Source organism: Strix aluco, chromosome 12 (assembly GCF_031877795.1).
Source record: "Strix aluco isolate bStrAlu1 chromosome 12, bStrAlu1.hap1, whole genome shotgun sequence".
Classification (NCBI taxonomy): Eukaryota; Metazoa; Chordata; class Aves; order Strigiformes; family Strigidae; genus Strix; species Strix aluco.
Window position 1 is genome coordinate 22,836,915 of NC_133942.1, and position 13,313 is coordinate 22,850,227.

The 13,313-nt window shown below is 33.1% G+C and overlaps 1 protein-coding gene across 1 annotated transcript in view; it reads right to left on the minus strand.

Annotated features, from left to right (window-relative positions):
• Window positions 1-852: 852 nt before the first annotated feature.
• The window catches only part of FGF7 (fibroblast growth factor 7), a 29,250-nt gene continuing 16,789 nt past the window's right edge, over window positions 853-13,313 (minus strand). The window contains exons 2-3 of the mRNA XM_074837875.1: window positions 2,326-2,429; window positions 853-1,927 (exon numbers count right to left, since the gene is read on the minus strand). Of these exons, the coding sequence (XP_074693976.1) occupies window positions 1,733-1,927; window positions 2,326-2,429 (299 nt within the window). The 3' untranslated portion in view covers window positions 853-1,732. The remainder of the gene's footprint in view (window positions 1,928-2,325; window positions 2,430-13,313) is intronic.

The window sequence follows — 13,313 nt, forward strand, 5'->3', positions numbered from 1 at the left end:
ACACGTGATGTTTGATATTAACAAGTCAAAAATCATAAATGATTTAGAAATTATAGTATTTGCCAAACAAATTTTTTTGAAAAGTATTTGTTGAAGAGATTTGTTGCTGTTTTCAGTGAGTGCTGTTATAAAGTGTCTCACGTAGGAAAAAATGGTTGAGTCTGGATACTTGTAATGAAAAGTAGAGCATTTAAGACCATTACTAGCTAACTTGACTCCATCCCAGTCATCTAGCAGCCGTTTTAGCTAACTTTTTGTTGATCTTCATCTAAGCTGTTATCACAATACTGAGAAAACCTGTAGGCAAACTGAACAGAATTAAATGATATAATACATTAGTCATGTAGGGCTTAGTTGAACACTTTAATAGCTAGAGAATGAAGATGTCTTTTCTTCATCAGGTCACATTGATTTTTAGCTGAAGGTTCAAACTAGTCATGTAGGCTCTTACATATTTCTGAATCTGTGAGTATAGGTTCTACCATCTGAGGACTAGTTCCAGCACCTGCTGGAACTGTAACCTTCTTTCACCTGGTGTAACTCTGAGCATGTTAGTAATTCAATAAGCAAGAGTATGTGGCAAAGATTTTTTACATTTTTGCATTGTTTCTTTTGCGATGTCCATTGTGCGATTTGCTGCAGGCTGTCATTTTTGTCTGCCATCCAATGTATGTTGGCAAGAGGGTTGTGTACTAGTCTTTGTGTCTGGTCACAGAAAAAAATTCATGCATCTCAGCCAGACCATGTTGTTATTCCTTTAGAATTAAAAGCATATGAAACAGATGCAGCTTAATAAGTTTTTTTTTTTTTATAAATAACATTTAAATAACTTAGAACAATAAAGTTCAAATACAACTTAAAATAAAGTTTAATGCTGTAACAACAGAAAAAGCATGTATAAGGATGGAAAAACAATATTGAAAGCTGTATGCCCTAACAGGAATTATACAAAAGATAGGATATGTTACATAAAAAACCTTAATATGTCTGAACTTTTGCTTCATCGTTATATAAAATGTTAATTTGTGAAAAGTGAGATGAAGTACATTATTCCTATTCTTATTTTACATACACTATTTGAAACATCTTTTAGAGCAGCATTAGGTATTTGTTTCATTAATAGATAGGAACATTTTGTAGTAGAGTAAACTTAATTTTTCCAAACTAACTCTTTTATCTGAATACAACAATAAACATTTACAAGATTATATTTTTTTTTCTGATCATATAGTTTATGTATAGGATACCAGTTTCTTGGGGGAAGTATTTAAAATACTGCTCAGCCTCCACATTTACTATTGACTTGATAATCTGACAACTCATTCCAGCAGCCTTAAAGTCTGACATATTTTACACAACATTATCATCTGCTTATTATTATTATAGCAGCCATATTTAAAAAGCAGATAGGTTTTTTTAAATAAAATATTATCAGATAATCAAGTAATGACTTATTCTTCAGGGTAAATTAATTTAAGAAACTACCCAGTTACAATGACTAAGATAATGATTGTACAACTCTTTAGAATTTTTTACAACTTTTAGTTAGTAAATCTGGTTTTGTGTATATTTTCAAATCTTTTTCATGTAGTCTCTTAAAAATAAACATAAATGCGCAAGTCCAGCTTGTTCAGTTTCTCAGTAGTATTCCAGCCTCTCTTGATACCTTGTCAAAAAGTCGTCTTAAAAATAATCTTCCTGCTGGAACTAGTTCTTTATAGATCATTTGTGATTAGGATATTGCCAGGGGAAGAAAGTGGGATGCTCTATGTTCTTTCTTTGTTTTTTTACCTTTCATGGGAACCCCTTTGTGGTTTAATGTAACAAACATCTCCTTTCCTTTGTGTGTCCATTTTGCAGAAGCGTATGTATTATAATGGTTTTCTTCAATAAGTTCTATGAAGTTGCAGTCCTCATTGCATACTTTCTGTTGAGAGTAAATAATAAAATAGAGTAAAATAAGTACGAGTCTTTTTTTAAATACTTAGATTAGGGAAGGTGAGAGAAGAATATGCATTATAAACCCTACATGTTATTAACATTTTTAATAAATTTGACTTCTGAAATCTGAGTATTGAATTTTTTGTTTTGTCTATTCCCCCTTATTATTATTCCACTTTTTAAAACTTATATAAGCTCTAATCACTGAATTTATTAAATGGACATAAAAATCTAATATGTGATGTAAGGGATAAGTACAGGATACATCTGAATTTTTTAGGAATCTATTTTATACAAATGATACAGACGCTACATCTAAAAATAACCTTTATTTTTAAGATTGTATGTAATGATTGTACACACAAGAAAAGTTTGCATCCATACCTTTCCATAGAGTCTTCCTGATTTGTTCATTGCCAGAAAGTATTCACTTTCCACTCCTTTGATTGCCACTATTCCAACTGCCACTGTTCGGATTTCTAGAATACCTGCAAATGCACAGAGTAAGGGCTGTAAAATGGTTGTTTGTTCTCCAGTCGACTTAGAAGGTTTAGTTGAACTAATATTCTATAATACTTCTGTGTTTATTGAAAACCTGCAACAATCATTCTTGGAAAACAGAAAAAATATGTATTCACATGAGGAAAGGGCTAGACTTCAAAAATTGTCTGTATGTGATCATGTCTGCACAAAACCACTTAAAAAATTGTATGGTGATAATTTTGAAGCACATACCGAGGTTGCGGTTAGTATAAGTAATTCTTCTATTTTCAAAGAATCAGCCTATCTTAGAATTTATCAGGCTCAGAGTTTCATTTGGAAGAATTATATACACAGCCATCAAGGTTCACAGAATTTGTGCAAAGCCTTTATTTTGAAGACTTGTGTAGCAGTATCATCTCCTTGAAAGAGTGTAAACCTTAGAACTTGCAAGTGATAGAAAACAGACCATAGTGTCTTAAAGAAGATGAAGTATTTGCTTGACCTTTGTATGCTTTTATGACTGATCAGAGCTGTAAAGATATGTGTATTTGAAAATCATTAAAAGCTGCTCTGAGAACTTATTTATTCAAAACCAGAAAACATTTAGAGTTGTCTTCTATAAATTACTTCATTTTCATCTCGCTGATGTGTATTTGCAATAGCTTTCTGTAGTCACTATGATACATCTAAGTTACCTGCAACATAAAAAATATTCTTATGTTAACTAAAAAAACCACAACTGAGCAAAGGCAGGAAGACGGTGCAAGTTCAGAACACCAGGTTCAAGCTTAAATATTATTATTATTGTTGTTTTAAGTAATAGGTTAGAGTTATACTTCTGAGTCTGAGCCGTTTTCTGCCATAGACATTCTACAGACTGTGTGCAGTAGCTTCTGTACTGTGACTCATTCTCCAAAACGGGGGTCTTTCAAGGCCAGCCAACTCTAGGCAAATTCCAATAGCTAAGCATGGGGGAGACAAGTGGGGGGGGGGGAGAGAGGCTTGTGTTATATGTCACCTGAAAGATGACCTTCCTCTTGAACAAAATATTTCCTTTTTTTCTCTTTCAAGTTTGTATTGACTCTTCACATCCACCACACATGATAATAATTTTTCATTAATTAGTTTAGAAAGGCATTAAATATCTATTATATTTCTCCTCCCCTACCCTTTTTTTCTATCCTGATGTCCTTTGCTTTCTTTACTCTTCTGTTTTGCTTTCTTCCTTGATATTACTGATACATCAGTCCTAGTCTGCAATGCTTACTTTTTTCTTCCTATTTTCCCTACCAGTTACCTCTTCTCATGGTGTGTGCCCTGCTGGGTGTTCATCTCTGCACACATATTTCTGTATTTCTCTATAATGCTAAGCCAACTTTTGGTAAAGCTTTTAGAATTCTTTGACAAGTTCCACTGCTGCAGGCCTAGTAACAATTCTTACAAAGGGTAGTTTCTAACTTACAAAAATTATATTAACTTTCATTTAAATTTCACTTTAGAAAAACCACAGTGAGGCTGAAAAACAGATGAACATCTGCATCTCGCCAAACAAAGAACATAGCAGTGGAAGGGATCTCTGGGTCATCAAGTCCAGTGCTCTGCTAGCCTGGGAATTGCATCAGATAATTCTCTTTTCATAAACTTTGCCAATACTAAATTAGAGTTGTTATTTCTTTGCCCCCAGTGTTTCTGCCGAAGGCTGTTCCAGAGTTTGATTTATTTTAATGGCTAGAGTCTCTGTAGTAATTTGCAATCTGCATTTTTTCAGTGACAGCTTATATCCATTTGTTCTTTTGCCTGTGCTGGCCATTAACTTAAGGAAAGGGTTTTTTTAAAAAATCTATGTTTGAGTTTTCTATTTATACAGAATTTAAAAAATGTGAGATTCAAAATGACTTTTTAAAACAAATCATGCTAGTAGGAATTGAGATTTCCTTGAGTAAGCTGATGTTGGCTGAAGTTACAGTAGTAAGAAATACTACTACTTTTAAAAAGGAAATGCCAAAAGCTTTTGTCCAAGGCAATATTATTAATAGAATTTTTACATTATTTTCTAGCCTGTTTTTTTTTTTTTTTTTTTTCTGGAGTAGATGGTGGCATTCATACTAACTTGTAGGAATTATTTTATTTTGGTTTTGGGTACTTGTTTTTCTGCTTTATTCTCAGTTAAGACATAAATGTCTTTCATGTGGAAACTTTACCCTCATAGAATTTGGTATAGGATAGAAATTGGGGGTGTAAAAACATTTTATAAGCCTCCTGTATAGCAAATCTGAATGGCAAAATAAAATGTTATCTGTCAAAGTTATAGTCTGCTTATAATTTACAAAGGCACTACATGTGATAGATTTATTGTGTTCAGATCTTTACATGGCTTTTCCTCTTATTTGTTAAAATCCCATTGTGTGTAAAAAGCAATGCATTTTAATTAAAGACAGATAATTTGAGATTCACAAATTGTTATGCATATTCAGTACTAGTTGCTATATTTTGTACTTTTCACAATTTTAAGGCATTATGTACCCCCAGAATTAGGGCTAGTTCTCTCATAAATAAAATTTGACACCCTGACTCAGAGGTGATATAAAATCCAAAGAATGTTTTAGGTCTTTGAATGGCACTTTTCTAAAGATACTGTGTCTGTGCATCCCTCCATAAAGTTTAGTGAGGGAACACCACATGAACCCTCCAATAATTATGTCGCATTAAAAATGTAATACTAACAATGTTAAAGAGAAAGAAAAAAGACCATAGAGAATTCAGTGGAAATAGAGCTTGTATATTCTCGATTCTTTGTTCAGAACATGTCTATCTCAGAATTAAATGGCCTATCTTAAACCGCACGTGCTCATTTTTCAGTTCCCTGTTCTAGATCATGTCTTGTCTGTTCTGATGTGTCTTTATGTAGCCCTGAAGGAGGTCAAAGCATGAATTTTTCCCTTATCAGCAAAGCATCTATGTGATTTAGGTCTCTGACGCAGCAGTTCACATGCAGTTTTCTATTTGATGTGCAAGTGATTCATCACCGAGCTTCTCCCTTCATTTTAAGGTGTATGACACATGTTCCTTAAGCAATAAGACAGCATACTGTAAGCTCCCTTTTCTTTTTCTAGAAGCTGTGCCTCAGTAATTCTGTTAATTTCAGAAATGTAGTATTGCTACAATTAATTGCATATTTTTTCTTTACATAGATTATATAGGAAATGGAAACATGATTTCTAGCAAACTGGGAAAAGTAAGAATTTACTGTGTAGTTAGAACAGTGATAGTTGATTTTAACTGAGAATTTAATTTACGATCTTTCAGTGTATATAGTCTTTTGTATAGACCTCACTTGTTTTGTTAATTACAAAATGTCATGTGCATGCATGAAGTTAAAATTTCTTCCTTTATGTACAGAAACTATGGAAAGAGACTATGAAGGTTGAGAAGTCATACACTGAAAGTTTATCTGTTTATCAGTGTCAGCATTGCAGTGTATCACATGCTTAAATTTAGTATCCAGTATCAGAGGTCTCTCTCACACCAGGAAGAATTATTTTTGAGTAATATTCAATTTAATGCAGACAGAGATTTCAGTACTTTAACTGTTTTACAAGGTGCTTCTGAACATACAAGATTTGTAAGGTGACCAGCTTTTTTTCTGCACACCTGTTATGCGCTGCATAATTCTCAAAGCACAAGTTCTTTGATTAACTAGTTAATGAAATCTTTAATACTTATAAATAATAAAATCTCACTGTGAAAACATCTAAACTACTTTTCTATTTTTTTTAATAATCATCTTGATATATAAACACTCAACACACTTCAACACTTTGAAGTTAGAGACGTGGACAATGAAAATCACTTTCTCTTCCAATTATAATTTTATAACATATTTAAAATATAAAAATGAGATTTTATATTATATCATAATTATAGCACCAAAGCAGGAAATTCCTAAAGGATATACCAAGGAATAAAATATTAAATCCATAAAATAGAGAAAGTAAGTTGTATTTTTCCCTCTGTTTCATTTCCTTCCAGTATCTCTATTAAGTCAGGATACCACATTATATTACACTACATGACATTATAGTCATATTGGTCTGTCTTTATTTTGTGTGTGTTTCTGGTACTCAGTCACTCTAAGAGAAATTACATAATGGTAAATAGACACAAGGATGTGTTGCTGCAGATAGGAACCTAATCCATCAGTAGTTGTCGAGAGATGATAAAGCTTCAACCAGAATTTTTGCCAACTGAATATATTTCCTGTTTCTTCTATACTTTCTGTAATCATCTGGTACTGGCAACTCTTGCTGACAGGATGTAGGGCTAAATTAAATTTGGATCTCAGATGATATGGTTATCTTTGTGCTCTTGGTGTATATGGTCTGTTACACAGTTGTTACTGTTACATTCAGCCAAGTCTGTGAATGTGATTTTTTTAGTTATCTTGGGTTTTTTTTAAAAAAAAAACTCTTCTTTTTTCTCTTCTCTTTCGTTTTCAAATTCTGCATCATTGCAATGTATTTAATAAGACTAGCCAGGAACAACATTTGGTGTATTGAAAAGTAACCCAATAATCTAGTTTTTCTATAAATGTAGGAAGAGCTTTGATTCTGAGTAATTGATGGTATTAAAATCAACAACAAAACAGTAATATACTCTAAAGATTGGCTTTACGAGATAAGCTTTACGAGGATGGTAAACTGAGTTAAGCAAAACTCACCAAAGCTAAAGAGTGTCTTTTCTAGCATATCATTTTTGACTGCCTTTAAGAGATGAACTGAATGAAAATGTGTTAGTTTCATACCTCTTCTACTGTGAACCTAAGTGTAGCTGAGCTTCAGTGTTCATGCTCAGTCTTGTTAGCTGATTCACTGGAAGCAGGTAAATCTCTATATCCATAGAAAAATGCTAATAAAAGTAAACCTAATATGTTTTGTTATGTTTGTAGGCCATTTTATACATAAAGGCAAAAATGCTGTCCTCATTAAAGTGAATAGTAAGATTTCAGCTAACTCAGTAGAGCCAGGATTTTATCCCTAAGGTAGTTCCTTCAGTGAGGCAGGAGACGTACAGTAAGCAAAAATATTTTCAGAAAAAAAAACACAAAGAAAGAGAGAAAAATGCTGAACAGGCACACATGTGAGATTTGTCTGTGCTGGTTTCTAAGTGTTAGTTTATGTAGCACCAGATACTTCAGGTATAAATTATAAAGAACTAAAATCTACAGTCAGAAATTCTACTAAGGAGAACCTCTTCTCCCCAGTCTAATAGTATATCATTCTTTGTCTTATGTTAGCAAATTCATTCTTACGTGCTTTGTTTTGAAGTAGAAAGTTCTAATACTTTCAATTGCTATTCATGAAAAGGAAAAAGTCACCAAGCTAGGATGGGAAAGAGAAATTTCTTATATGTAGATTGTTTCATTGAAATACTCTTTTAATACTCTAATAACCAAAATGACTTTAAAGACATGCTTAAATTGATAAGATGCTGATGATAAGTTCAGAAGGCCAAGCTTCAGCAAGGTCTTGAATATCCTCGGTTTAAAAGTGAAAATTAAACTATGTTTTTCAGTTACTTCATCTAAAGCATCCACGTAAAAGTTCAGAACAGGTTATAGAGAAGTCTGGACTGTACCACAAAGTAACCAGGAAAGAAATCCGATTAAAGCCAGAAAGAGGAAAAAAAAACCTGAAAATGGGCATACGAAATTGAAAACAACTGTAATTTCTATAAAATCAGCATGAAATTCCAAACAATTTTATATGGTTCCATGGTCAGTGTATCAAATGTAGCTTATAATTCCTGTAGTGAAAGAAGTTACTACAGAGCTGAAATTCTGTCTGATGTACGTAAAAGACACTCAACTGAGATGGGCTATAGTTTCTCTTTAGAAGAAGATGACTGTGGATGCTGGCAGCAGGTTTTTTTAACCACTTGGTGCAAATTCAATAAAATCCAGTAGAAAAAAACCCAATAAAACAAAACAACCTTTGAGGTTGACACAACAGTTTTAGTGCATGAAATATATATCCTTTTTTTGAGACAATTTGCATAATAAATGAGGTGAGTTTCCTGCCATTCTGGTCTAGAATGACAGTTGCTCAGTACTTTACAAGTAGACACTTCTTTGTCTGGACTTATTCCATGACTGTGGCCTGGAAGACAGGACAGTACCTCAGGCTGGAAATTTATGTAGAAAAATTGGTATTTAGCTACGTCATTGATACAAAATTGAGCATTCTTTTGTGAGATAATTCTTTCCTGGCAAGTGGTGTTTGAGAATTGTGTTTTTAATCACTTGATATTAAGTATCTTTTTCTGATTTAATTAATATTTTCACACTAACATTTTCATCTTCTTTTTATTTGTTAAACTTTTTTTGCTTTTACAACATAATAATACTGTGACATTTTATTTAACAAATCTTTGCTTTTATTGCTACACAATCTATTATATTAAACTAATTTCTAACTGTATGCAGCCATAGCTGAATAGGCAGAGTTTCTTTGAGTTTGTCCATAGTATCCTCAAACAACAGTATCCAATCTATAACGAAGTAGTGAGAGCCTTGTGGTTTAGCAAAATTGGAGCATTTGTCTTTAATCATTTTGCAGCCAAGAGGCTGAAAGAGCAATTGCAATTCTTCCTTCTGAGAACTATAAGGAAACCAAAAAGTGCAGCCCATTACTGCAGGTCCAGCAGGTGGTAACAACCTGTCCAATGAGTCTTTGGAAGAGAAGAGACCAAAACCACCAAGCTAAATATCTTCTCACACACTAGACAACTACCCCAGTGCGTTGGGTGATAAGATTGTGCGGGGAGATTTTGGAAGAGGTTTTAAAGTACATGTTGTGTTCAGTCCCTCATCAGCTGGCTCTTTTTCCAAATGTTTCACATGTTGCTGATATCCCCTCAATTTCTATTACATAAAGTTTCCAGTCACTGCTCCTCAATTTTTTAGTATCCGTGTTTCTGTAGACATTAATTCAAAGAGAAATTTTGGTATCCTTTACATTTCTCAGCAAGGCTGACAGCAATTTCATCCCAGTATTTTTCTGTCAGGTATATATGTTATGAGAAAATGTTTAAGGGTAAGAAGGAAACTCCTAAGAAGACGTCTGTAGTCTTCTCAATGCTGGAAAGAAGGGAAGAAGAAGAAAAATATGGTTTTTAAGGAAAGAAAAGCAAAAGCAGATGTCCACAAGTTAGTTTGTTATTTTACATTCTTATTTCTTTTTAAGAAAATAGCTAACAGATAACACATCTAATGCTGATTTTTAAAATATTCTAAATGCTTTACAATACCAAATTTTGTGTGGTATTTACGGCACTTTATTTCTTGTGGCCTCTCTGTGCACTGAAATTGAAAAAACCAGTCTGTTGCTGATTTTTAGGGGTAAGGAGGCTGGCACTGACAGTTAAGCACTTCTGAGGAATGTGTTTGTGAAACACCCTTTCCTAGGCAGAATTGTCTGAAGGTAAAGTATGTGGAAACTCAAACAGGGAAAGAGGGGGCAGAAAAGACTTGGATGGAGAATAAGTCAAAAAAAAAAAAAAGCTCTAAATTTCACTGACTTGTGTTTCTAATTAATTAAATTTGGAGCACATATTTATGAATTCAAGTGACCTTTGCAGATGATTCAAAGCCAAGAAAAATGCTCTCGTCATTGCTTACAAGACAGTGTTTAATGGTATTTAATGTAATTTGTTCTTTTGTTCTGGATTTTAATAAGTTAATATTTGTGCCTCTTAAAGCAAGAAAATATAAATCACAGTGGTCAATCATACAGTATTTTGGAAAACTTTCATGGTGGTGTCAGTGCATGTGTGCATTTGGTGAGCCAGCACAGTCAATACATTCATTAGCTGGCTTTTTGCACTTGAAGTGTTTTTCCAGAGGAGTCTATCAGTATTTGTTTTCTGAAAGTAAATTAATACTTTCATTGAATGGTTTTGAAAGTGACTGGTTTCAGGAAACATTACCCCTTTCTATCTCTTTTTTAAAAATAGTGTGTATATTGTGAATTTGTGCTTAAGTTATTTTGATTCTTAATAATATTTTTAAATTGATGCATCTTAAAGTTCATTTTTCGGTAGAGCAATTTGTGTGCTCATTCTCTTTCAAATATAAAATCCAATGGTAAAAAATTTACTGCAAATAAAGGTATTTAAGAGACATTGTAATATGATTTAATTCTTTTTTTTACCCTTCCTGTTATTAAATTACAATTGATAGAAAGTAGAATTTGCATTTGTATTTTGTACTTTTCCTTAGTAAGAGAGTGAGTTTCCCAGATGGTACTTCATAGAACTTATGTTCATAAGCTTTGTAAGTAGAAAGAGATATACAGTATATGTTATAATTGTTTTCAAAGCAGAGATGAGATTGTCTACACCCCAAGAATTTTCTGTCTATGGATATGAATTTAATAATTAATTAAGGTAACAGAAAACAAGCTGGTACATACATTCACTATCACTTTCTTTCTTTAACTGTCATATATTTGCTTCTCCTTGTGATACTCAGAATTTGGATTTATGGCATAAACACATATAAATATGTTATTTGCGGCATGGTCCAATACAGAAGGCTAAAAAAGCTTTTATTTAGAGGCTTTGTGTGGTATCCATGCATGCATTTGCTGTGTGTGTGTAAACTATCTGAAGCACTCTAGATATGACTGTAAAAAATGATCTGCACATAAACAATGGATCTGTCAAGGATTTTCAGTAGAACATTTGAAGCTACTTCTTCAGTGAGGTGCCAGACATCTGGATATTATGGACAAATATTCAAAGCACTCAAAACTCCTGGTTTTGTCCCATGTGTAAGTTCGAAGCAGGAGGAATTTTAGTTGTCTGAGGAAACATGATTAACAATAGAGAGATATTCCTTGAGGACTTGATGCAGTATATTATTCTTCAAGCATCTTCAAGTAGTAGAATTTGCATATAAGGCTTAGTCTGTGTACAGAATCTGTTTGATTAAGCATAAGTAGCTGATATTTAATGACCTTTTTGCAATTCATTTGGCACAAAACCAGCAGGCATACTGTATTAAAAAAAAAATCAACTAATTGTTAACAGAAATCCATCAAAGTATTTTTTGTACTTTGGTGGATTTTCATTTATTGGTCATTTTAAAGATTCCTTACTTGACATTACATTGTCCATAAATTTCTCCACTGTTTGCCAATCCTACAAACCGATTAATACATGCATTGCTGCTAGATAGAACAACTTTATCATAAACCATTGTTTTCATGGTATTCAGTTGGCAGATATGTTAGTTATGGAATCTGAGCCATGTCAAGGTTTCTGGAAGAAACTGCTAACTTGATAACTCTATGAAGATAGTATGAAAAAAGCAAGATGAGAACCAAACGGAAGTGAGACAATACAACAGGGAACTAAAATGGCTATTTAGAAATGCTGTTATTTTACTTACAAGATCTGTTCCTTGCATGTGTACATGGACTTGTGAGTGTTTATGACAGAAAAGGAAGGAGTAAGTGGAGTTCCACTCTTAAGTCTGCATTGTTCCAAGTATTTATAGTTTCATGTGCATCATCAAATGTATAATCTGGCCTTCTGAATGTGTATTACTGGTACCACACCATGAAAAGAAGAGTCTGGTTTGAACTTCCAAATTGATGTTTAAGAAATACACCTTCCTTTTTACTTACAAACTTACCATATTACATCTGCAGTGGGAAATATGAAAAGCCATAATACCTTTTCTAGTTGTTTTTCAAAGTGAATAAGTGTAAAGCAGTGCTCATCGGTTTACAACGGTCAGTAAAGCTTACCTCCACTAATTACTGTAGCGAGGATTTCAGTGACCATATTACAATGAATTATTGCTGAAGAGAAATAGCTTAGAATTTCTGAGTATTTTTCCTTATTGTACAACCTGTTTGGCCTCAGTTTTGTATTAACTCTGCTAATGTTGGTGAGTTAGGTTTGTAGATCGAATGCTTCATTCTTCATTGAAAATGGTAGCGTAATAAGAATTGGTCTGTGATATTCTGAATCTAGATTGCCTTCTCTCCTTCTGTCTGTATCTCTAGAACATTAGCACTTTGAACCACTAACTTTCCAATATTTCTCTTGATTTGGTCTTCAAAACCAAAAGGGTGTGACATTTTTCACTGAAGTAGACTGTAAAACTATGGAACTTTTCAATTTAGAGCTCTGACTTGTGAATACCAGTATATAGTAATGACTGAATAACATGCTGCCCCAGGCAGTCATTCACTTGTGACTTTCTCATTAAACTTATTAGAACCCTTCACTTTGCTGATCTGCACTGTGCATTTCATATAAATATTTTCTTGATCAGCCTCTTATACGGCACATAGTCATTTCTCATTTTTGCAGGAAACTACATTTCCCTCCAATAAAAATTACCTTGGAGCTAAACATATGTTTATAATGAAAAATAATATTAGTTTTTAGAATTAATAGTGTCATGTAAAATCCAAGTCTTAATCCTCAGTCTGAAAAAGTACTCTACTATTACAGCATTAATACTTTACTGGTATTAAAAATGGGGGAAAAAAAGGGTAGAATGACTGATTACAAAATTGTTTCCAAGCAGTAAGAAAATTAATGATTTAGAGCTAAACTTGTACAACAAATACTTTCTCTACAGCTCAGATGAAGCATATTTCTAGTATTTAAATCTTTTGTGCCAGTTTCACCAGAATAAATGATCTTTTCAAGCTTTGTGAGCTTTTAGAATCTAGTGTAAAATGCTGCTAATTAACCTTTTCACAGCAAAATGAGAAACATCCATTTAGTGGTGCAAAAATTCCCAAATTTAGAGTTTCAGTGCCTATAGCTATTTTGATTATCTGAAACTTGGAAGATTCTACATAGGACCAGAG